At 38.3% G+C, this 26,492-nt stretch overlaps 2 protein-coding genes across 5 annotated transcripts in view; one reads left to right on the top strand and one right to left on the bottom strand.

Annotated features, from left to right (window-relative positions):
- CPED1 (cadherin like and PC-esterase domain containing 1) overlaps positions 1-26,492 on the bottom strand; it is a 289,378-nt gene that overhangs the window by 141,671 nt on the left and 121,215 nt on the right. The gene's annotated exons all lie outside the window — the stretch shown is intronic.
- Positions 23,288-25,466, top strand: LOC129063018 (lysine--tRNA ligase-like). The gene has a single exon (XM_054564029.1). It carries the CDS (start codon positions 23,389-23,391, stop codon positions 25,264-25,266), a length of 1,878 nt encoding a protein of 625 aa, XP_054420004.1. The 5' UTR covers positions 23,288-23,388; the 3' UTR covers positions 25,267-25,466.

Genomic DNA, 26,492 nt, shown 5'->3' with positions numbered 1-26,492 from the left:
ATCATATCAAGCATCTTTGACCACATGAAACTAGAAATCAATCACAAGAAGAACACTGAAAAACTCACGATGGAAGCTAAATAACATGCTATTAAACAATGAATGGATCAACAAGAAGATCAAGAAAGAAATCAAAGGATACCTTGAAACAAATTAAAATGAGAAAACAAAAATCAAAAATCTGTGGGACAGAGGGAAAGGAATCGTGAGAGGGAAATTCATAGCATTACAGGCCTAGCTCAAAAAACAAGAGAAAGCTCCAATAAACAATCTAACTTTACACTTACAGGAAGTTGAAAAAGAAAACAAACAATGTCCAAAGTGACTAAAAGGGAGGAAAGAATAAAGATCAAAGCACAAACAAAATTAATTCTAAATAAATGATACAAAAGATCAATGAATCCAAGAACTAGTTCTTTGAAAAGATAAACAAGATTAACAAACCTTGAACCAGACTTATCAAGAAGAAAAGATAAAGGACCCAAATAAATAAAATCAGAAATTAAAGAAGAGAAATAACAACTGACACCAAAGAAATACAAAGGGTTGTAAGAAAATATTATGAACAATTATATGTCAACAAACAGGACAACCTGGATGATATAGGTAAATTCCTAGAAACATACCACATTCCAAAACTAAATCAGGAAGAATCAGAGAATCTGAATAGACAGATTTCACCTAATAAATTTGAAGCAGTAATCAAAAAATTCCAACAAACAAAAACCCTGGACCAGATGGCTTCACAAGTGAATTTTACCAAACATTCTGAAAACTAACACTTTTCCTTCTTAAATTGTTTGTAACTATTTCATACAATTCAAGAGGAAGGAAGGCTCCCAAACTCGTTTTACGAGGCCAGCATTATTGTAATTGCAAAACCAGATAAAAGCGCTACAAAGAAAGAAAATTATAGGCCAGTATCCCTGATGAACATAGATGCTAAAATCCTGAACAAAATACAAGCAAACTGAATACAGATATGCATCAAAAAGATTATACATCATGATAAAGTGGGACTTACTCTGGTAATGCAAGGTTCATACAACAGTTGCAAATGAATAAATGTGATTCACCACATAAACAAAATGAAGAATAACAACCACATGATCATATCAATAGATGCAGAAAAAGCATTTGATGAAATCCTGCACCGATTTACGATGAAAACTCTCAGCAAATTGGGATTAGAGGGAACATACCTAAACATAATAAAGTCCATATGTGACAAACCCACTGCCAGAATCATACTCAATGGCAGAAACCACAAGCATTCCCCTAAAGGACCAGGAAAAGACAGGGATGTCTACTTTCACGTCTCTTATTCAACATAGCACTGGAAGTTCTAGTTACGACAATCAGTCAAAAAGAAGAAATAAAAGGCATTCAAATCGAAAAGAAAGATGTAAATCTGCCATTATTTGCTGACGACATGATATTGTATATTTGAGAACCCTAAAGATTTCACCAAGAAGCTACTAAAACTGATAAATGAATTCAGCAAAGTAGTAGAATACAAAATTAATATCCAGAAATCAGTTGCATTTTTATATACAAAAAATGAACTAAGAGAAAAGGAAATTAAGAAAACAATCCCATTCATAATTGCTTCAAAAAGAATAGAATACCTAGGAATAAATGTAACCAAGGATGTAAAACACCTGCACTCAGAAAATTATAAGACACACTCACTTAAAGAGGTTTATTCTGGAAAATCAAGATGGCAGTGGAGTGAGTGAAAGTCACACTGACTTCTTCCCAGGAACAATCTGGAATTGAAACTAAATTGTGGAGAAATCACCTGGAACAAACAACTGAACAATAATGAGAGAGAAGCCTTATAACCTCAGACAGACAGGAGAATCAGCTTTAGCACAACCTAATGGGTAAGAAGTGAGGTAGAGACTCAAGAAGGAGGGCAGAGAGCCCATGGGCAGCAGCACCAGAAGGATATTGAAATGGACAGTTGGATGCCCCCAAGAAGAGCATGGTCTAACCCATACGTGGGGATCTCCAGCCTACAGCACCAGAGCCCAAAAAGTACACAAATAATAACCAGCTGTGAAAAGTGGCAGGGTTACTCTCTGCCAGAAAAAGGCAGCTGGAGATGCAAAGAGCCTTTTAAAGGGCCCATGCATAAATTTTTATTTGCAGCCACCTATCCTGGTCTCCAGGAAAGGTGGGGGCAGAGTGGACTAGAGACGCCTGAGAGACTGGGGAGAGAGGTTTTGGGGAGAGAGGTTTTGAAGAGAGAACTGGGAGAGAACTGAGAGAGTAGCTTGCAGGATACTGATGCTGACACCTCCCCCAAGTGGCAGCAGCCATCTGGCTCAGGCAGACCACTACCCTGAGTGGAAGCAATGTGAGCGGACCCCCAACAACCCCACCCCCAGCAGGGACTCTGCCCCACCCTGAGCTGTCTAAGCTGGCCTGCTGAATACAAAGTGACTAAATTAACAGCTGAAGGAGATAGCCACTGACAGTAGATTCCTGGATCCCTAACGTCAGAGAGAATCAACATCTGACATCATCAGAGGCAGGTCAAGAAAGAAAAAACAGCGGTCTCCTACCATAGAAGTTCACACCACAAAGTCAGGAAGTCAAGACAGATCAATTTAAGAAGTAGAATCGAAAGAAAAGAGCCTCACAAATAATGGGAAGACAAAGAAACACCTCCCAGTGGAAGGGAAAGGAGGAATCCCCAGAAAGAGAACTAAATGAAATAGAGGCAAGTAAACTATCACATATTAAGTTCAAAACAATGGTTCTAAGGAAGCTCAGTGAGCTCAGTGAGATCAAAGAGAATTACAAAAACCTACAGGGTAACTATAAGAAACTTATTTCAAACTACATCAGCATGAAAAAGGACATAGAAACTATCAATAAGAGACAATATAATTTCTGAACTGAAGGACAGAGTAGAAGGAATCAAAAGCAGGACAGATGAAGCAGAGGAACGAATCAGCAAGCTAGAGGATAAGGTACATAAAAGCTCCCAGAAAGAGTAAAAAAGTGAAAAAAGACTCAAAAAAAGAATGATGATGCATGTAGGGAAATGCAGTTTCCCTGAAACGTAATAATATCCGTATACTAGGGATACCAGAAGAAGAAGAGGAGCAAGGGATAGAGAACCTGTTTGAAGAAGTAATGATGGAAAACTTCCCTAATTTGAAGAGAGAAAAAGTCACACAAGTCTAGGAATCACAGAGGGTCCTATTCAAGAGGAACCCAATGAGGCCCACTCTAAGACACATGATCATTAAAATGGCAAATATCAGAGACAAACAGAGAATCCTAAAGGCAGCAAGGGAAAAACAGGTAGTAACATTTAAGGGAGCCCCAGCACAGCTAGCACCTGACTTCTCAACAGAAACACTGCAAGCCAGAAGGGAGTGGCAAGGAATATTCCAAGCCATGAAAAGCAAAGGACTGCAATCAAGACTGCTCAACCCAGGAAGGCTCTCAATTAAAATGAAGGATAAATAAGGAATTTCCTAGACAAAAGACAGCTAAAAAAATACACCTCCACTAAACCAGCATTGCAAAATATGCTAAAGGGACTGCTTTAAGATTAATAAAAAGAGTCTATGAATACCCAGTTCCTTTCACAGTTGCCAATACTTGATATTACCAACCTTTCTTAATACATATTAATCTGATTGTGACAATGATATGTTATTTTAATTGTTCCTTTATTATTTGTTGAAACTAAACCTGTTTTTGTATATTTCTTGCATATTTCTATTATTTTTAAAAAGCTTTAAATGACAAAAAAATTATAAGACACTGATGAAAGAAACTGAAGAAGATACAAATAAGTTGAAGCACACACCATATTTATGGATAGGAAGAATTAACTTCATTGAAATGTCCATAGTACCCAAAACAATTCTAATACAATTTAACACAATTCCTGTCAAGATTCCAATTATCTATTTCACAGAACTAGAACAAATATTTCAAAAATTTATATGGAACCATCAAAGGCCCCAAATAGCAACTGCGATCATGAGAAAGAAGATCAAAGTTGGAGGAATCATGCTACCTAATATCAAATTATAATACATGGCCATAGTAATTAAAACAGATTGGTACTGGCATAAAAACAGGTACAGAGATCAATGGAGCAGAAAAGAGAGACCAGAAATAAACCCACATATTTATAGTCAATTAATATTTGACAAAGGAAGCAACACATGCAATGGGCTAAACATAGTTTATTCAATAAATAGTATTGGGAAAATTGTACAGATATGTACAGAAAAATGAAACTAGATTACCTTCTTATACCACACACAAGTATAAATTCAAAATGGATCAAAGATTTTAATGTTAAATCTGAAACCACAAAAGTCCCTAGAATAAAACATAGGCAGCAAAATATCAGTATTGCTCATAGCAATTTTTTATCAGATATATCTCCTCAAACAAGGGAAACAAAAGAAAAAAAAAAACAAGTGAGACTACATCAAACTAAAAGATTTTTCCACAGCAAAGGAAATCATCAACAAAATAAAAATACAATCCACAGAATGAGAGAACATATTCTCCAATACATCTGATAAGGAGTTAGTATCCAAAATGGATGAAGTACTTACAACACTCAACACCAAAAAAACAAACAACAATTAAAAAATGGGCAAATGACCTGAATAGACACTTCTCCAAGGGGGACATACAGATGGCCAATAGACATATGAAAAGATGCTCAAGATCACTAATCATCAGAGCAATGCAAATTAAAACCACAGTGAGATAATATCTCACATTGGTCAGAGAGGCTGTCATCTATAAATCAATAAACCACAAGTGCTGGCAGAGACGTGGAGAAAGAGGAATGCTTTTGCACTGTTGGTGGGAATGCAGACTGGTGCAGCGCCTGTGGAAAGGAGTGTGGAAATACCTCAAAAAATAAAAAAAGGATCTGCCTTTTGACCCAGTGATCCTACTTCTGGGAATATGTCTGAAGGAACCAAAAACACTAATTTGAAAGAACATAAGTACCCCTCTGTTCATTGCAATGTTACTGACAATTGCCAAGATACAGAAGCAGCCCAAGTATCCATCAGTAGATGAGTGGATAAAACAACTATGGGACATTTCCACAATGGAATACTACTCAGCCATAAAAATGAAGAAAATTTTACTCTTTGTGACAGTATGACTGGACCTGAATAACATTATGCTAAGTGAAATAACCCAGTCAGAGAAAGACAAATACAATATGGTTTCACTCATATGTGTAATCTAATTTTTTTAAAAAACTGAACTAACAAGGACAATGGGGAGAGACTCACAGATGGAGAGCAGGATGAGAGCAGCTAGTGGTAGGGGGGCAGGTAAGGGACAGAGGAATTGAGCAAAAAGGAAAAAGGACTCATGGACATGGACAACAGTGTGGTGATTGCAGGAGGAGGAGGGTATAATGGGACTAAATGATAATGGAAATAAATACAATACAGATTAAATTTTTAAAAAGAAACCAAATTAGGAGAAAATATATTTGAATGCCACTGTAAAGTATGAAATTCAAATCTAAGCATATTATCACTTTTCTGCATATATCAGAACAAAAACAACTCTATCAAAATTGTTTCTTCAGCCCTGGCTGGTATGGTTCAGTGGATTGAGTGCTGGTCTGCAAAGCTAAAGGTTGCCGGTTGAATTCCAGGTCAGGGCACTTGCTGGGTTTTGGGCCAAGTCTGTATTTGGGGCTGTGTGGAGCAGCCAATGGATGTTTCTCTTACTCTGTTTCTCCCTCCTTTCCCCTCTCTCTAAAAATAAATAAATAAAATATTTTTTTTATAAGTTGCTTCTTCGCGGCATTTTGCTATGGGAGATTTCCCCAGCTATCAAAGACTCTAACAGAATCTCAATGTTCTTCTAACATTTTAACCTAAGTTTTCATGTGGCTAGAGAAGATAAGGCAGTTTTCCAAAAGGGGAAGGAAGCTCAGGATTATGCCTTCTTAGAAACACTATAGTTGGTATCACAAGTGGCTATGTGTACTTGCTTAAATATTCAAACAATTATAACAACAAAACTACTTCAAGAGGATGCTTAGCATCAGAGTTTCAAGTCAAATTTTTTAAAAAGTATAAAACATATATAAATTCATAGACTTTAGATAAACATACTCTTTCAAAGGTGAAAAAATATTTTTGACATCTGAAACTAATACAAAATAATATAAATGTCAACTGCAATTGAAAAATTAAAAAATTTACATACTTTCTGAAGAAACATGAAGCAAGTATTCTGTATTCACATTTTGAAGGAACAGACAACATCTATCTGAACTGCTTAAGACTGCAAAGAGAAAAACTTTTGTTGCTATGATGAGGAAGGGTAGATATTGTTACAAATCAACTGACAGAAATGGTAAATGTATCTTGAAAATACACAAGCAAAATCCCCCCAGAGAAACAAATACTGACTTCATAAATTTTACCAGCTGAAAAACAGAAACCCAATGAGATAGGTACTTTAAGATCCTATGAACACATCATTAGCTTTGACAATTGGTATGTTTTTCCATTTCACTATGAAAACTGAATATAAAAATTGAATGATCAGAAGAAAACAAATCAATATTAACACTGAAAATGTTAACACCCTTGAGTCAAAGAGAATAATGTTATGTTTTTTCAAATAAAAGTAACTCACATATTTCACCCAGTTCACCATATTATGTAGAAAGTTATTGATGACATTATTGTATTTGCCCATTTCAATACTTCCTGATATCACAAAGGTCAAGGTTAATAATTTAAGAAAGTTGGAAATGTTTGTGTAGCATATAACATACATAAGATTGATTACCAGCCCTGGCTGGTGTGATGCAATGGATTGAGTGCCAGCTTGCAAACCAAAGGGTCTTCGGTTTGATTCCCAGTCAGGGCACATGCCTGGGTTGCGGGCCAGGTCCCCAGTTGGGGGTCCCTAAGAGGCAACTACACATCGATGTTTCTCTTCCTTTCTCCTTCCCTTTCTCTAAAAGTAAATAAATAAAGTCCTTTTTCAAAAACATATTTCTTTTTAAAAATTTTTCAAATACATTTGTCTCTCTTTACATGCCACCACTTTCCCTTCCCTACCCTATCCCCCACTTCCCCTATTAAATCCTACCCCACCCTGGCTTCGTCCATGTGTCCTTCACACCTGTTCCTTGATCTGACCCTTCCCCTTCTTCTCCCCACTAGCCCCTTCCCTTCCTCCCTCCCATCCCTGTCAGTTTCTTCTTTCTTTCAAAATTGCTGGTCATATTTGCCTTGCCTGCTTGCTTTGCTGATTAGGTTCCACTTATAGGTGAGATCATATGGTATTTATCTTTCACCTCCTGGCTTATTTCACTTAGCTTAATGTTCTCCAGTTCCATCGATGCTGTTGCAAAGGGTAGTAGAATTCTTTCTTTCTTTCTGTTGCGTACTATTCCACTGTGTAAATGCACCATAGTTTTTTGATCCACTCATTTACTGATGGGCACTTAGGTTGCTTCCAGCACTTGGCTATTGTAAATTGTGCTGCTGTGAACATTGGGGTGCATAGGTTCTTTTGAATTGGTGTTTTGGGACTCTTAGGGTATAATCCCAGCAGTAGAATTGCTGGGTCAAAAGGCAGTTCCATTTTTAGCTTTTTGAGGAAATTCAAAATTGTTTTCCTCAGCGGCTTCACCAGTCTGCATTACCACCACCAGTGCACAAGGATTCCCTTTACTCCACAACTTTGCCAGCACCTGTTTTTTCTTGATCTGTTAATGATGGCTATTTTGACCGATGTGAAGTAGTATCTCACTGTGGTTTGCATTTGCATTTCTCTGATGGCTAGCAATGATGAGCATCCGTTCATCTCAGGGCCCTGTGTATCTCCTCCTTGAAGAAGTGTCTGTTCAGGTCCTTTGCCCATTTTTTAATTGAATTTTTTGTCTTCCTGGAGTGGAGTTGTGTGAGTTCTTTATATATTTTGGGGATCAAACCCCTGTCTGAGGTATCATTGGCAAATATATTTTCCCATATGGTTGGTTCCCGTTTCATTTTGCTGATGTTTTCTTTAGCCATGCAGAAGCTTCTTACTTTGATGAAGTCCCATTTGTTTATTCTTTCCTTTATGTCCCTTATTCTAGGGGACATATTGGTGAAAATATTGCTGCGTGGGATATCTGAGAGTTTCCTGCCTATGTTATCCTCTGGGACTTTTATGGTGTCATGACTTAAATTTAAGTCTTTTAAGCATCTTGTCTTTATTTTTGTATATGGTGTCAGTTGGTGGTCAAATTTCAATTTTTTGCATGTAGCCATCCAGCTCTACCAAGACTATTTGCTGAAGAGGCTATTTTTACTCCATTTTATGCTTCTGCACTCTTTGTTGAATATTAATTGATCATAGAGAGATGGGTTAATTTCTGGGCTCTCTATTCTGTTCCATTGATCTACCTGTCTGTTCTTATGCCAGTACCAGACTGTTTTGATTACCATGGCCTTGCAATATAATTTGATGTCAGGTATTGTGATCCCTCCTACTTTGTTTTTCTTTCTCAAAATCGCTGCAGTTATTCAGGGTCATTTATGATTCCATATAAATTTTTGAAATGTTTGTTCTATGTCTGTGAAATATGTCATTGGCATTTTAATAAGGATTGTATTGAATCTATAAATTGCATTGGGTAGTATGGACATTTTGATGATGTTAATTCTTCCAATCCATGAACACGGTATAGGCTTCCATTTATTCGTGTCTTCCTTAATTTCTTTCTTCAGTGTTGTATTGTTTTCTGTGTACGGGTCTTTTACCTCCTTGGTTAAGTTTATTCCTAGGTACTTTATATTTCTTGTTGCTATAGCAAAAGGATTTTTTTTCCTGATTTCTGATTCTGATATTTCATTGTTTGTGTACAAAAATGCCTTTGATTTCTGAATATTGATCTTGGATCCCAGTGTTTTGTCAAACTCACTTATTAAGTAGAGTAGTTTTTTGATGGAGTATACGGGGTTTTCTCTGTACACTATCATGTCATCTGCAAGCCATGATAGTTTTACTTCCTCCTTTCCAATTTGGATGCCTTTTACTTCTTTTTCTTGTCTGACCACTGTGGCTAGGACTTCCAATACCATGTTGAAAAGAAGTGGTGAAAGCGGACATCCTTGTCGTGTTCCCGATCTTAGTGGGAAAGCTTATATTTTTTTCCCATTGAGTATGAGGTTGGCTGTACGTTTTTCATATATGGCCTTTACTATATTGAGATATGCCCCTTATATTCCCACTCTGCTGAGTGTTTTTATCATAAATGGGTGCTGTATCTTATCAAATGCTTTTTCCACATCTATTGATATGATCATGTGGTTTTGTCTTTCTTTTTGTTTATGTGACATATTATGTTTATTGATTTGTGAATATTGAACCATCCTTGTATACCTGGGATGAATCCCACTTGACATGGTGGATGATCTTTCTAATGTATCGCTGGATGTGGTTTGCCAAGATTTTGTTATGAATTTTAACGTCTATATTCATCAGCAATATTGCCCTGTAGTTTTGTTTCTTTGTTGTGTCTTTATCTGGTTTTGGGATTAGGATGATGCTGGCCTCATAAAAAGAGTTTGGGAGTTTTACCTCTTCTTGGATTTTTGGGAATAGTCTGAGAAGGACAGGGGTTAGCTCTTCCTTAAATGTTTTGTAAAATTCTCCTGTGAAACTGTCCGGTCTAGGGCTTTTCTGTGTTGGGAGTTTTTTGATTACTGCTTCTATTTCACCAGCTGTTAATGGTCTGTTCAGGCTTTCTGTTTCTTCTTCATTCAGTGTTGGAAGGTTATACTTTTCTAGAAGTTTGTCCATGTCATTGAGGTTTTCAAATTTCTTGGCATATAATTGTTCATAGTAAATTCTTACAATCCTTTGTATTTCTGTGGTATCAGTTGTTATTTCTCCTCTTTCATTTCTGATGTTATTTATTTCAGTCCTCTCCCTTTTTGCTTGATGAGTCTGTTTAAAGGCTTGCTGATTTTGATTATCTTTTCAAAGAACCAGCTCCTGGACTGGTTGATCCTTTGAATTGTTCTTTTCGTCTCTATGTCATTCAGTTCTGCTCTGATTTTGATTATTTCCTTCCTTCTACTTGCTCTGGGCTTTGTTTGTTGTCATTTCTCCAGTTCTTGAATATTTAGGGTTAGGTTGTTCATTTGAAATGTTTCTATCTGTTTTAGGTAGGTCTGTAGTGCTATGAACCTACTTCTCAGGACTGCCATTGCTGTGTCCCACAGGATTTGAACTGTTGTGTGTTCATTTTCATTTGTCTCCAGAAACTTTTTGATTTCTTCTTTGATCTCATTATTGACTCATTCATTGTTTAATAATGTGCTATTCAGTTTCCATGAGTTTGAATATTTTTGAGTTTTTTCCTTGAGGTTGGTTTGTAGTTTCAAGCCCTAGGTCCAAGAAAATGATTGTTATGATTTTGGTTTTCCTAAATTTGTTAAGGCTTGTTTTGTGTCCTATCATGTGTTCTATCTTTGAAAATGTTCCATGTGCATTTGAAAAGAATGTCTATTTTGCTTCTTTGGGATGAAATGTTCTATATATGTCAGTTAAGTCAATTTGATCTAATGCGTTATTCAGTTCCACAATATTCTTGCTGATGTTTTGTTTGGAAGATCCATCCATTTTTGACAATGGGGTGTTAAAATCCCCTCCTATGAGTTTGTTGCTGTCTATATCTTTCTTGCAGTTTTCCAAGATTTCCCTTATGTATTTGGGTGCTCCCATGAGGGGTGCAAATAGGTTTACAATGTTTATATCTTCTTGATGGATTCTTCTTTTGAGTATTATAAAGTTTCCTTCTGGGTCTCTTCTTACAGCCTTTGTTTTGCAATCTATTTTGTCTGATGTAAGTATTGCTACCCCCGCTTTCTTCCTCTGTCTGTTTGCTTGGAATATTTTTTTCCCATCCCTTTACTCTCAGTCTATATAATTCCTTTGTTCTGAGGTGGGTCTCTTGTAGGCAGCATATGCATAGCTCATGTTTTTTTATCCATTCAGCTATCCTATGTCTTTTGATTGGGGCATTTAATCCATTTACATTTAAAGTTATTATTGATAGGTACTTATTCATTTTTTTCCCTTCGTACCTATGATTCTCTCTTTCTCACTTTTTTTCTTCATTTTCTTAAAGCAGTGCCTTTAGCATATCTTGCAATGCTGGTTTGGTGGAGGTGTACTCTTTTAGCCTTCTTTTGTCTGGGAAACTCCTTACTTCACCCTCCATTTTAATTGAGAGCCTTGCTGGGTAGAGTAGTCTTGGCTGTGGGCTCTTGCTTTTCAGTGCTTGGAATATTTCTTGCCATTCCCTTCTGGCTTGTAGTGTTTCTGTTGAGAAGTCAGCTGCCAGTTGTATAGGAGCTCCCTTATATGTTACTATCTGTTTCTCCATTGCTGCCTTTAGGAATCTTTGTTTGTCTCTGATATTTGCCATTTTAATGATCATGTGTCTTAGAGTGGGCCTCATTGGGTCCTCTTGAATGGGACCTTCTGTGCTTCCTGGACTTGTGTGACTTTTTCTCTCTTCAAATTAGGGAAGTTTTCCATCGTTACCTCTTCAAACAGGTTCTCTATCCCTCGTTCTTCTTCTCCTTCTCCTTCTGGTATCCCTATTATATTGATAGTATTATGTTTCAGGTTGTCCTGCATTTCCCTATATGCCTCTTCATTCTTTTTTTGAGTCTTTTTTCATTTTCTTGCTCTTTCTGGGAGGCTTTTTCTACCTTGTCCTCCAGCTCACTGATTCAATCCTTGGCTTCCTCTGGCCTGTTTTTGATTCCTTCTACTGTGTTCTTCAATTCAGAAACTGTATTCTTTATTTCCTCTTGCATCTTATTGATAGTTTCTATGTCTTTTTTTCATGCTGATGTAGTTTTCAATAAGTTCCTCATAGTTTCCCTGTAGTTTTTGGTAATTCTCTTTTTGCTCACTGAGCTCATTGAGCTTCCTTAGAACCATTGTTTTGAACTCAATATCTGATAGTTTACTTGCCTCTATTTCATTTAGTTCTCATTCTGGGGATTCCTCCTTTCCCTTCAATTGGGTGGTGTTTCTTTGCCTTCCCATTATTTGTGAGACTCTTCTTTTTTGCTTGTGCTTCTTAAATATTTCTGTCTTGACTTCCTGACTTTGTGATGTGAACCTCTATCATAGGAGACCACTGTTTTTCTTCCTTCCTTCCTTCCTTCCTTCCTTCCTTCCTTCCTTCCTTCCTTCCTTCCTTCCTTCCTTCCTTCCGGATCTGCCTCTGATGATGTCAGCTGTTGATGCCATCTGACCTTAGGCAGTCTTTAAGTGACCTTCAGGAATCTACTGTCTGTGTCTGTCTCCTCCAATTGTTAATCTAGTCAGTCTGCCCTCAGCAGTGAGGGTTGGGCAGAGTTCCTCCTGTGGGTGGGGCTATTGTGTCCTGTCATGCTGCTGCCACTTAGGGAAGTAGTCTGCCTGAGCATGATTGTTTCTGCCATATGGGGGAGAAGTCAGCACCGGGATACCCCCCAGCCACTCAGTTCTCTCCCCAATGCCTCTGTCTCCAGGCTTTCCTCAAGTGTCCCTAGACCACTCTGGATCCCCTTTAGTCAGGGATCTGCTATCTGTGACTGCTGCTCTGTACTCAGCATCCAGGCCTGCACAACACTGGGCCAGGGCTGAGCCTACTGGGAGTGTCGCTATTGTATTCTTTCATGCTGCTGTCACTCAGGGGAGTGGTCTGCCTTAGCAAGATGGTTGCTCTTGTATGGGGGAGGAGTCAGCACCAGGATCTCCCGGGCTATTCCTTCAGTTCTTTCCCCAACACCTCTGTCTCCAATCTCTCTCAAGCGACTCCAGACCACTCTGTGTCCCCTTTAGCCAGGGATCTGATATCTGACTGCTGCTTTGTACTCAGCATCCAAGCCAGTGTAACACCTGGCCAGGGCAAAGCCTCCTGGGGGTAGGGCTTTTGCGTCCTTTCACACTGCTGCCTCTCAGGGGAGTGGTCTGCATGAGCAAGATGGCAGCTGTGGAATGGGGGATGAGTCATCACCAGGACCCCTCTGTCTACTTTCTCATTTCTCTCCCCAAAGCCTCCCTCTCCACTGTCTCCTCAGGCGGCTCCAGCCCACTCTGCCCCCACCTCCGCTGGAGCCCAGGGTAAGTGGCTGCCACCACAAATTTTTTGGCCCTTTAAACGCCCCTTTGTTTCTCCAGCCACCTGTCCCTGGCAGAAAGCAACCCTGCCGCTTTTTGCAGCTGGCTGTTATCTGTGTGTTTTTTGGCCTCTGGTGCTGTAGGCTGGAGATCCTCACTTATGGTTCAGACTCTGCTCTTCTAAGGGGGATCCAACTGGCTATTTCAATATCCCTCTGTTGCTTCCATCTGTGGGCACCTAGTCTACCTTCTCAAGCCCCTACCGTACTCCCTACCAGTTAGGTTGTGCTAAAGCCAATTTCTCTGTCTGTCCGAGGTTTTGAGGCTCCTCTCTTGCTATTAGTAAGTTATTTTCCAGGTGATTTCTCCACAATTTAGTTGTAATTCCAGATTGGTACTGGGAGGAGGTCAGTGTGACTTCCACTCACTCTGCCATCTTGAAGTCTCTCCCAAATAAAACCCTTTTTGAAATTAACTATCATCCTCAACATTATTTTTTTAAAAAAGATTGATTATCAGACTATATTCTCCATGGCAATAAAGTAATAAACAAATTAATGTCTTGGGTTATGTTTACTTTTCTACTGTGAAAAGTATTATTTCTTAATTTCTGGCTATAAATGAGCATTGAATATGGGCTGTCAGTGCGTGTTCAGTTCCACCTTTGTGAGAATTTTACTGTGTGGAAGCATACTCTGAGCTTTGGGGGACAAGCACACAGCACAGAAGTAATGCTATAGACTCTAAAGACAAAAGTCCCAGAGGCAAAACTTTGGATCTATGTCTGTTACTAGTACATGATGAGACCTTATGGGATTAATCACAGTATTCACTTTATAAAGGTATTGCTAAGATTAAATGAGAGAATGTACATAAGTTAAACCATCACCTGGCATGTCAATAACTTAGTACATGTTAACTTCTTTTATTAATTAAAACAAGTCCAAAGCCATTTAAAGGAAAATTCAACTAAAGTGGATGTTGCATCAAGATTCTCATAATGCAACACATGAGTTAAGAATCAAACTGCCTCTGGGAACTCAAACACCAGCCAAAGAAGAACATTTAAAAAGTATATATAAGCCTTTCAATAGAATTGTTTTAAAAAGAGAATAAAGAGGCATGATGGCTGAATGGACCCCTCCAGTGGTATGCCCACCGAGCAGAAGTGAAAAAGCAGAACGGAAGGCGCCAAATAACTGGCTTTTCCCCTTTCTCCCTAAGAACTCAGTCTGCTAAAAGAAGGACTAATATGAGGCAACAACCATGAAAGCCAGGACCAGACATAGCTGCCTTTATGAACAGAGGTCTGAAGGGAGAAAAGTGGCACTTGACAAGCATGAATCAAGATGGAGCAACTTGTTTTATTTGTGTATTATTTATGTTCCCCATTTTTGTCTCTGTATGTAATTCCTTCTATCTCATTGCATGGATTTCAATTTATTTGAACCCCTCAATTCAAAGGAAGTTCCAGTTGAGTAACCTCTATTTAATTTATTTAGTATATTGGCAACCGAAGTATAGAAATGAAAGTAAAATCATGCAAATACTTACTAGGCACTTTTTTTTTAACCATCAATTTTCAATAAGGCATCTAAAGGGGGCACAATACCTCTATTAGTTTTTGTATTTAATCCTCTTAGGCTAAGTGAAAGACTTCTTTGAATGTTTGGTTGTGTTTTTATTACACTAATTTGTATTTCTTTGGTCAAATTACTTGAGTTTTGTGCATCACAGTTTGCTCAGATGTAGAAATAGAGACCTATGATCAATGGTCTCATCAATGTCAAATCTGAAGTTATTGGATATTAATTGCATTCAAAACCATAAGAACCTGAAAAACACATTTCACCGAGGGGCTTTCTTCACTCAAGTACAAATGTCTGAAGGAGCACCTTTACCTTTGTTGTTCATTTAAAACAGTTAAGCTGTGAGTTGACATATCAAACAGATTTCTGCCTCTTTGGACCAAGACTTTTCATTAATGATTTTGAGTTACATAAAAAGAGAATATAAGATCCCAAGGAAATCAGTGCCTTGGCAGTGAGGTAAAAATGTATGCAAGAACATCTTAAAACTTTTAACATGACATGAACTTATTTTACAAACTCTCAATTTTCCTCCTTCAATGTAAAAATGAGGCACAAATTTAGTGCAAAATAAATTATGTAGAAAATAACTTTGTAAGATCATGGTTGCCAAATGAGGCAGTTAAAGCATCACCATTTGTATGTACTTGTGTAAAATTCAAGCAATAACATAGTATTTATAGTTTTTACATCTATCCATTCAAGCAATTTATTGAAATATACATAAAGGACCAAAATTATTCATTAAAGTGAAAGGATAAGAGGAACTTAGAAGAACTTTAAAATATTTGTAGGAAAACTTAAGTTACATCTTGGTACCTTAAAACACTCCCAAGGTGCCCATCTACCTACCTCATTCACTCACCCAACTTCTCACAGACCCTCACATGCTAAATTCTGTGGTTAGCCTCATTATTTCTCTTTATCTTCCCACAAGATCTTGGGCAAATTGCTCTCAACAGCAACATGTGCTATTCTGTGTTAAACTTGTTGATTTTTTTTTATCTGCTTTCCATGAGATTTTGAGATCTTTTAGGGCAGAAATTGTACCATTTTATCTTTGGTTGGTCAGTACCTAACACAGAGCAGGTATTGCATAAAGACTGTTGAATGAATAAACCTAAGTATACCATTACAGACCACAGAGACTTTGATAACAGAAATAGTTTACTGGAGCTTCAGGGTAATGTAATTTTTCTCTTTCAGACACATATTTATGTCTTAGTTCCATCTCATGAGATGGGGAGGATATGCATTTTTCTAGTGCCTTGTAATAAAACCTTTAAAAAACAGAAGCTTACAGCTGTTCAAGAGGATTTTTGAGCTAAGAAAAATTTTATGTAAAAGTTAAAACAAAGAATAAAAGATTAACCAACATCAGGGGTTTTCTTAAAAGTCATATTCTTAACTAACTGGAAAACTACAAGAGCATACTTGTATTTCAATATTTTGAATAGTAGCATTGTGCTTTACTAATGTTTACTAGAATTTCTGTCAGTACTAATGTATAAAATAAAACTTTTCATCTTCTCAGAATAAAGAATATTGGTACTTAAATGATTTTATACCAACAATATATGAAAAGATGCTCAATGCCACTAATCATTAGGGAAATTAAAATCAAAACCACAGTGAGATATTATCTCACATCCATTAGGATAACTACTATCAAAGATAAAACCATAAACTTTTAACTGTTGATAAAGATGTGAAGAAATCAGAATACTTGGCTAAAATTGGTGGGAACATAAAATGGTGCAGCTATAAAACAATATGGAGGTTCCTCAAAAAAATCAAAAGTAGAATTTCCATATGATCCAGTAACTCAACATGGTCAAAAGAACTTAAAACAGGGTTTCAAAGAGATATTTACACACCTATGTTCATATCAGCATTATTCACAATAACTAAAAGGTGGAAGTAACTCATGTCTCCATCAATGGATGAGTGGACAAACAAAACGTGATAAATACATAAAATAGACAATACATACTCAGCCCTGAAAAGGAAGGACATGATACTGAAGCACTTGAGGATATGAAGCTATGTGAAATAATCCAGTTACAAAAGATACCGTATGGTTCCACGGTAATGAAGTATCTAGAGCAGGGGTCCCCAAACCCCTGGCTATGAACCGCAAGCCACTGCAAGTGAAGCTACCTGAGCTGCCTCTTATCACCCCACCTGCCCATCCATCCACAGCAGGTAAGCAAGCGAAGCTCACCTGGGCTCCTGAACTCCGCCTCCTGCCCTCCCACCCCATCTTTCACAAAACTGGTCCCTGGTGCCAAAAAGGTTGGGGTCCACTGATCTAGATTAGTCAAATTTACAGAAACAGAAAATAGAATGGCAGTTGTTTGTGGCCAGGGAAAATGTGAAGTTGTTATTTCATGGGTATATAATTTCAATTTTGGAAAACTTTCTGGAAATTGGTTGTACAAACATGTAAATATATTAAATACTACTGAATTGTATACTTCAAAATGGTTCAGAGGGTAAATTTTATGTCATAGGAGGTCTGTCCAAAAAAGTATCCATCCCTATATTATGAAAAATAGAGACATTTATTGAGGAAGATACAAGAAACATTGTACATAGGACAATGATACCTCAGTCTCTTTCAAAGTTATGACCTTTTTGAGGAAATCTGATTCACTGGTAGCCATTTGAATCAAGTCTTTAGCAACTGCAGTATGATGTTCCTTCTGCTCTGGTAGCAGCAGCCATGGAACAAATTTTGCAATGACACATTTCGTGCCAAGATCCCGAGTCATTATCTCAGACACAGTAGTTTTTGGAACCTCCAGATCAGCGTTTAGTTCTCAGTGTCAGATCACCAATCTTAGTTGATTGCAGCCAGTACACATTCAGCATTCTCAGTTATTCAGCTTGTAATAGGTCTTCTAGAACATGGATCACTTTCAACACATTCTTGACTATCTTTGAAGTCTTTGTGTGATATTTTATTGTGCTGCACACATTGCATCATCCCAAAAGCCTTCTGAATTATCCAAATAGTTTCCATGGAGGAATGTTCAAGTTTACTGCAAAATTTGATGCAGATTCATTGCTCTACTTGCTTAGTCATTTTGAATGTGAAGGCCACATGTTCACTCAGCAGCATCTTTCCATCCCCACTGACTAATACAGTGAAGTAGTCATTGTTCCCCCATGAGCATTCCAATCCACTCTTCTTGGTTGTCAGGTTACATCAATGTCACACAAATCACTCTCATTATATTAACAATGGCTGTACTTTTTTCCAGACAGACATCATATCTATATCTCCACAATTATTTTTTAAAGTATTTTGCACTTTTTACAGCCTCACTCCTTCCAACAACCATGTTTAAACACTTGCTAATTTTGTATCACCAAAATCCAAAAAAGCACTTCTTCAATGGTCAGAAATTTTGCAAAAAAAAAAATAAAATAAAATAAAAAGTACTTCTCCTTCACTTCATTTCTCAGCTTCTGCAAATGATAAAAATCTCCATCTCATCTCTGTCTTCTCTTTGTCATTGTTTTACCCACAGTCTTTTGTCCCTGAACTATTGGTGCATTTGTTTCAGATTAGAAATACCAATCCAACTAGCTTTCATATTGAAAAGAATGATCCAGAAGAGAAGCCAAATTAACAATGGGATACAAAGTCTAGAGAATGATCATTTTAGGTAATAGTCAATACTCAAAAGGAAATACCACATAAGAGCTCAGCCTTAATTTCATCAATGAGTAGAACTAAAGGCGCTCAGTTAAACACATAAAATCCAAGATTCTATGTTCTCTGTCCAAATTAAAGAGGAAACAAGGATACATTCAAATCTACATATTTTTAATACACGTCTTGTTCTTGACTAATATTGTTTTTCTGCCTTTTCAGAGTCAACTGGCATCTGCCTGACTGACTGAACCAATCTCTCTCCAGGCACTTGCAGAGCTCTTAAAATGACCCTGAGGGAATCTGAATTCGTCAGAATTGTTATCTCAATGTAATAGATTTTATATATGAAAATTTTTTGATCACTCTGTAATTACCATTAAGAAAAACATGTTTCTAAATCAGTTTTTAAAATTTTAGTTACCCTGTAATTCTAAGTTTTTTCTTCCAAAAAAAAATAAAGATTATAATTATCAATTATATACAATTGGTCAAAACAATAGAAATGTATTACAAATCTTATTAAATAATTTCTAAAATAAACAAGTAAAATTGAATTGAGTCCTGGCCAGTTAGCTCAATGAGCATCATCCCAATACATTAACGTTGCAGGTTCAATCCCAAGTCAGGGTACATATCAACCAATCAGTGCATAAATAAGTAGAACAACAAACATCTCTCTCTCTCTCTCTCTCTCTCTCTCTGCCACCCTTCCTTTCTCTCTCTAAAGCCAATAAATAAACAAGTGCTGGTGAAGGTGTGGAGGAAGGAAAATCTTTTTACACTGTTGGTAGGAATGCAGATTGGTGCAGCCACTGTGGAAAGTAGTATGGAGATACCTCAAAAAAAAATTAAAAATAGATCTGAATTTTGACCCAGTGATTCCACTTCTGGGAATATGTCTGAAGGAACCCAAAACTAATTTGAAAGAACATAAGCACCCCTCTGTTCATTGCAGTGCTATTTACAATGGCCACAATATGGAAGCAGCCTAAGTGTCCAGCAGTAGATAAGTAGATAAAACAACTACGGGACATTTTCACAATGGAATACTACGCGGCTGTAAAAAAAGAAGAAAATTTTATCCTTTGTGACAGGGTTGATAGACCTGCACAACACTATGCTAAGTGAAACAAGCCAGTCAGAGAAAGAGAAATACCACATGATTTCACTCATATGTGGAATCTAATGAAAAACTGAATCAATAAGCAAAATAGAGAGAGACTCCTAGGTGGAGAACAGGTTGACAGTTGTGGCGGGGGAGGTGGAGTTAAGGGCGACGGACTGAGCAAAAAGAAAAAAGGACTTATGGACGTGGAGAACCGTGTGGTGATGGAAGGGGGAAAGGAGTATAAGGGAGATAAATGGTAATTGAAAAATACAATAAAAACAATATAATCAAAAAATAAATTTTTAAAATTGCATTGAAAATGAACCCCTAAGATTAATATGATTTTTTATTCAATTATTGTGTATTCCCAGAGAATATTACTTATTAGCAAAATGAGAAGGGCTCAGTATAATATTTTCAATGTAAGCTTAGAGAACTTGTTCACATAAATACATAATAACAGATAGAAGAGTTTACTTACAGCAACAGATTTAATTCCGTGAATTCTCTCCAAGGTATATAAAAGACCCACATAGTGATTTATTGTGAAATATTTAATTTTGTTAAAGACTGAAAACAATCTGAGTAGTGAAGGATTTATTACCTAGTGATTAACATCCTTCATTTTGTCCCACAAAAATCATAATTAAATTAGTCTGTTTTGGGATTGTTTTTTGTTTGCAGAATTTTCCACCCCGCGCTAATCGTCATCATCACCTTAAGGAGAGATGAGAGCCGCTCTTTCTGTCAAAGAGCAGAGGGGTATCTAGGAAAAGGATGGGAAAGGAGAGCATGTTTTAGGAGTGCCAGCCAGTGAAATCAAATTTTAGCAAGGTATACACATGAAAGATGAAGTTACGAGCACTGAATCTCAAAACTATCCAAGTGCTTGTCAATCCCTCAGAGAGCCTTCATGGATCCCCAGAGGCACATGACACCATGCTTGAAGATTTAGGCTCTGAATGTGTGTAGCCCGAGGAACACATCTGCCACATGTCAGAAAGCTTTGCAAGATAAGGTTCTACTGAACATTGTGGACTTTAGGAAGACGTCTCGGTGTTTTAAAGGGACATGCTTCATGAAAAAAAATCTGATATTTACAAATAGAGGGAAAATATTTGAGAAAGAGATAAAAAAAGACTCAATAACAAACCTAAGTACTAATGTAAGTTTTCATTTAGTACACATGTGTATATAATTCTGTGTTGTACTTAATAATCACTAATCTTAGCTAAGCTGACACCATTTGCCAGACCCTGTACATTCTTCATGCACTGTTTTGTTTATATTCATAGAAATGCTCAAGTTGATTCTTATTATCCCCATTTTATAGATGAAAAATCTGAGTCTCCAGTTAGAACACAAGTAACTTGCCTAAGGTTATCAGGAGGCAAGCAATAAGGGGGCGGGAACCTGTAAACTTGGCTGCAAAGCCCCAGCATTACTTCTGTCATTGTGCCTTTGATTGCACTAGTTTAGGAATGTGGATGGACCCTGAAATACGGATTTAATCATCTGTTTTCACTTTTATGAAAAATGTGTTTGAAACTGTTATAATTTTCAAGCATATCTAAAATATCAGTTCAACAACTTGAGCATTTATGTAGCCTAATTACCTTTTGGAAAAACTAAGAATTTTTTTTTGTAACTTAAATTGCCTGTATCAAGAACAAATTTTGTGTTAGGTAAAATGATTTAAGAACATAAATATTCTCATCATTTGTTTTATCTCATGGAAAATTGGCTTCCTTTAGGATAAACAATGAAAAAACCTGAATTAATTGGCTAAACTTACATTTGACAGTTTATACTCATTCCCTGGAATTAGATCAAAATTGTAATATTTAAATAAGTTTAATGCTTCCAGTGCCATGAATAATTTTATTCATTTGTACTTATTAACAATGTTAAGCTTTAAAGCAAACATTAAATTTGGAAATGATATATGATATAATAAGTTTTATAGTTGAAAATTTTAAGTTCTCTCACATGTAATACATCAGATAATTCATCTGAAGCAAGGTAAAAAAATATAAAAGGTTGTGAATAGCATAAAAATGTAATTATTTGCTCTGAATAGAAGAACCCTGATTGCATTATATTCAGCCTTCTGAGAGAACTGTCATGTTATCCTTATTGCCTGTTCTGAAATCCCTCCGTGGCTTATGAAGGAGTAGAGAGATTAAACAGTAAAGAGCAAAAGTTAAAATCACAAAGATTTTATCACTGGACTCTGCATGTACATGTCTACTGATTTTCTTTGTATGAATGTTATTCAATTAGGTCAAAACTATTCCCACTGAAGTTAAAACACAGGCATTCTTTAGGCCTTCAAAAATAAAAAAGTTTTGACAGCTTGTTTTGAAAACTTTCCATCTGTTATTGTCTTGTATAGAAAAAGACATTGAAATCTACTAATATTTTTAACAGGCACTACAAGAATGTGCAAACAGGGATGCATTTGACAGAAAGATACCTATCTGACCTATCTATACCCTCAAGTGAGTAACAAAGTAAAAAGGGAAAATATTTTTCACTCATGTACTGGCTATTTTATGCAGGGTATCTATTTTAGGTCTTATTAAGTTTCATGGTCAATCACAAAAGAAAGGAAATGTATTCATTATAAAAAAATAATGAGTTTGGGTTCTAAAATAAAGAAAATAATAGTGCAATTTGCCTTTACTTATGAAGCCATAGTGCTAAAGTCTGCAGAATCCATAGATTTATTACAACCCTCTGCTGTTGCCCTGTACCTCTTTCATATCACTTACCTTATACCTCTCCCTTACTAGTGTCCAAACAAAACTCATTATTTTATATGGGGCAGTTCTAATGAGCATTTAACTGTGTGCATAATTTAAAAGTTCATGATTTAGTATTCTAATGAAATATAATGCTATATAGCTCAAACCAATGTCTTCTCATTGTGGTCCTGACTGCTGACTTCTGATTTTCCTGCCCCCAACCACTTTTTCTTTGATTGCTGCCAGATTCATCTTTATGAAGTTCAGTTCAAATCACATCATTCTTCCTGGACATGTGGGACATGCCCTGTCACATCAGGAAGTGAGAGCAACTATTTATTCTTATATTATTCAGAAGTGATGGAAATGGCAAGAGGAAGGGGGGATGGGGAGGAGAAAGGCAGGGAAAGAAAGTGAATGGGTAAAGAAACATTAAATTCCCAAAGCAGAGCTTTTCTATGTAGAGTCCTCAGGCAGGGTATGGAACACAGGAGGCGTAAGGACAAGACACAGGGATAGGAACTGTGGCAGGGTAGAAAGAAGTAAGGGCAATTTCTTGGCAAGTGGGATAAAGGAAAGAGACAAAATAATTAAACAAGGCCAAACAATTTGAGCAATTTACAGTCAGCTAATGAATTACATGCTTTATCTTCCTTAACCAAGGACACTTAAGAGCAAATGTTTTACTCATTCCAGACCATCCTGGGGTAGACCATGCTTGGAACCAGTTGCTCTTTTTTTCTTAAATCCTCACCTAAGGATATTTTTATTGTTTTTAGACAAAGTGGAAGGACAGGAGAGGGGGAGGGGAGGGGAGAGAGAGACAGAGAGAGAAACACTGATGTGAGAGAGAAACACTGATAAGTTGCCTCCCATACACATCCTGATCAGGAATTTCACCCACGGCCTTTGGTGTGCTGGATGATGCTCCAACCAACTGAGCCACCTCTCCAGGGTGGTCCAGGTTCCTCTTAATGATGTTCTTTGAAAGTTAAAACTAGCCTTTCAGTTTGGGCCTCGGGAGACAGGGCCACGGTGCAGGGACCTGAAGTGAATGTGGACGGTGGCGAGGAAAAACTGAGCAAAAAGTGGTGGTAATCATTAGTTCCAGGGTGTTCTGCCATGTTGACGCAAGCTGCTGTAAGGCTTGTTAGGGGGTCCCTGCGCCAAACCTCCTGGGCACAGTGGGGGCAGAGGGAGCTGCGACTGGGTCCACTTGCTCATTTCACAGCGCTTCACAAGGACAAGCCACTTTCTAATAAAAGAAGTGAGCTAACGAGGCGCCTGAAAGCTGAAAAGAAAATAGCAGAGAAGGAGGCCAAGCAGAAGGAGCTCAGTGAGAAACAACTAAGTCAGGCCAATGCTGCTTCCACCAACCACACCACTGACAGTGATGCGGGTGCCGAGGAGGAGGGCCTGGACCCAAATAAATACTACAAGATCCGCAGCCAAGCAATCCACCAGCTAAAGGTTACTGGGGAAGACCCATACCCACATAAGTTCCATGTAGACATCTCACTGACTCACTTCATCCAAGAATACAGTCATCTGCAGCCTGGGGACCATCTGAGTGACATTTCCTTAAAGGTGGCAGGTAGGATTCATGCCAAAAGAGCATCTGGGGGAAAGCTCATCTTCTATGACCTTCGGGGAGAGGGGGTCAAGTTGCAAGTCATGGCCAATTCCAGGAATTATAAATCAGTAGAAGAATTTATTCGTATCAATAACAAACTGCGTCGGGGAGACATAATTGGAGTTCAGGGGAATCCTGGGAAAACCAAGAAGGGAGAGCTGAGCATCATTCCCTATGAGATCACACTGCTGTCGCCTTGCTTGCATATGTTACCTCATCTTCACTTTGGCCTCAAAGACAAGGAAACACGATATCGTCAGAGATACCTGGACTTGATCCTGAATGACTTTGTGAGGCAGAAATTTATCATCCGCTCAAAGATCATCACATATATAAGAAGTTTCTTGGATGAGTTGGGATTCCTAGAGATTGAAACTCCCATGATGAACATCATTCCAGGGGGAGCTGTGGCCAAGCCTTTTATCACCTACCACAATGAGCTGGACATGAATTTATATATGAGAATTGCTCCAGAACTCTACCATAAGATGCTGGTGGTTGGGGGCATTGACCGGGTTTATGAAATTGGACGCCAGTTCCGGAATGAAGGAATTGATATGACTCACAATCCTGAGTTCACCACCTGTGAGTTCTACATGGCCTACGCAGACTATCATGACCTCATGGAAATCACAGAGAAGATGATTTCAGGGATGGTAAAGCACATTACAGGCGGTTTCAAGGTCACCTACCATCCAGATGGCCCAGAGGGCCAAGCCTACGAGATTGACTTCACCCCACCCTTCCGGAAAATCAGCATGGTAGAAGAGCTTGAGAAAGCCCTGGGCCTGAAGCTGCCAGAAACCAGCCTCTTCAAAACTGAAGAAACTCGCAAAATTCTTGATGATATCTGTGTGGCGAAAGGTGTTGAATGCCCTCCACCTCGGACCACAGCCAGGCTCCTTGACAAGCTTGTTGGAGAGTTCCTGGAAGTGACATGCATCAATCCTACATTCATCTGTGATCACCCACAGATAATGAGCCCTTTGGCAAAATGGCACCGCTCTAAACAGGGTCTGACTGAGCGCTTTGAGCTTTTTGTCATGAAGAAGGAAATATGCAATGCCTACACTGAGCTGAATGACCCCATGAGGCAGCGGCAGCTTTTCGAAGAACAGGCCAAGGCCAAGGCCGCTGGGGATGATGAGGCCATGTTCATAGACGAAAACTTCTGCACTGCCCTGGAATACGGGCTGCCCCCCACAGCTGGCTGGGGTATGGGCATTGACCGAGTCACCATGTTTCTCACAGACTCCAATAACATCAAGGAAGTACTTCTGTTTCCTGCCATGAAACCTGAAGACAAGAAGGAAAATGTTGCAGTTGCTAATACATTGGAAAGCACAACAGCTGGCACTTCTGTCTAGAAAACGATAACTTCAAGTCACATAACTCAGGCACCTTTGCACTTCCGCAAAAAATGAAGGACTGCAAGGGAATTCTTGTATGTTGCTATCCACTTGACTATTGCAGTTCAGTCATCAGAGAGAAAAAAGGAATTAAGGATTCCTATTTTATTCCTTGTTACCAAATAAACCATTTATCTCTAAAAAAAAAAAAAAAAAAAAAGAAAGTAAAACTAACCAGCAAATAACCCTGACCTCTCTCTACACACATTTTGATGAATCAACATATCAAAGAACATACCTGGAAAGCTAATGAATATTCTGTTAAGACCTTCCCCTGAGGCCTCCCCTAGGATTCCCACTGCTCAAAGAAAGATACATACTTCAAGACCAAGAACCCACAGTGTACTCTTCCTAGAGCACAGTGAGCAGTGAGCAATGGCAGCTCGCCCCAGGCTTACCCCTTGAACCTGTCTCCAAGGCCCCCTTTACTCTGCTTTTCCAGTGAACTAACAGCAGCCCCACCTTGGCTCACTTCTGTCACTGTCACTTCCATTCCTCAGTGAGCCAAAGCAACCTTACTTAGGCCCTCTCCTGTTACTTCTACTCTACGTTCTTCCTTTATTTCACTGACCCCAGCTTTAATAAACATACTCTCAAAATTACCTGGATTCGTGTTGTGAAGTCTTGCCTGCACAAAGTCAAGAACCTGCATGCTACAGGCCAGCTGGAGGCAGGCCTGCTGCTGGCCCAGTCCCTGTCCAGCAACAGAATGACGTAAACGGGTGAGCTGTTGTGAGATCCGGAGCCCGTCTCCCTCTCCACTGTCCCAGTACCTTCCATCTATCTCAGGGCATGGAACCACTTTTCAAATAACGGCTGAAGACTCATCGTTGAACCATCTTTGTCTGCCCTTCTTCTCAACTCATCACCAATTCTTGTGTCTACCTCCAAAAGGTATCCACTTATCTCCTTCTTCAAATGATAACCCACCAACAAGCACGAGCCACCGTCCTCCTCACCTGGTCACCTGAATAGGCTTCAAACTAATTACCTGCCACCACTCACAATCCCCTTCAATCTGTTCTCCACACAGCTGCAGAGTTGGCCTGAAAAGGTCAATCAAATACCATTCCCCTCTTCACTATCTTGCAGTGATGTGTCTCTGCCCAAAGGAAGACTCCAAGCTCCTTACATGCCTCTCAGCCCCGTGTGACTGGTATCGCCTTTCTCTCCTACTTCCTCTC

Source organism: Pteronotus mesoamericanus, unplaced genomic scaffold (genome assembly GCF_021234165.1).
Source record: "Pteronotus mesoamericanus isolate MK-2021 breed Mesoamerican mustached bat unplaced genomic scaffold, CSHL_Meso_final scaffold_85, whole genome shotgun sequence".
NCBI lineage: Eukaryota > Metazoa > Chordata > Mammalia > Chiroptera > Mormoopidae > Pteronotus > Pteronotus mesoamericanus.
The sequence above is the reverse complement of the archived record's forward strand: the minus strand, read 5'-3'. Positions and strand labels throughout refer to the sequence as shown.

What these genes read in the sequence shown, in the direction of transcription:
- LOC129063018 (XM_054564029.1), top strand. Translation starts at nt 23,389, where the DNA reads ATGTTGACGCAAGCTGCTGTAAGGCTTGTTAGGGGGTCCCTGCGCCAA.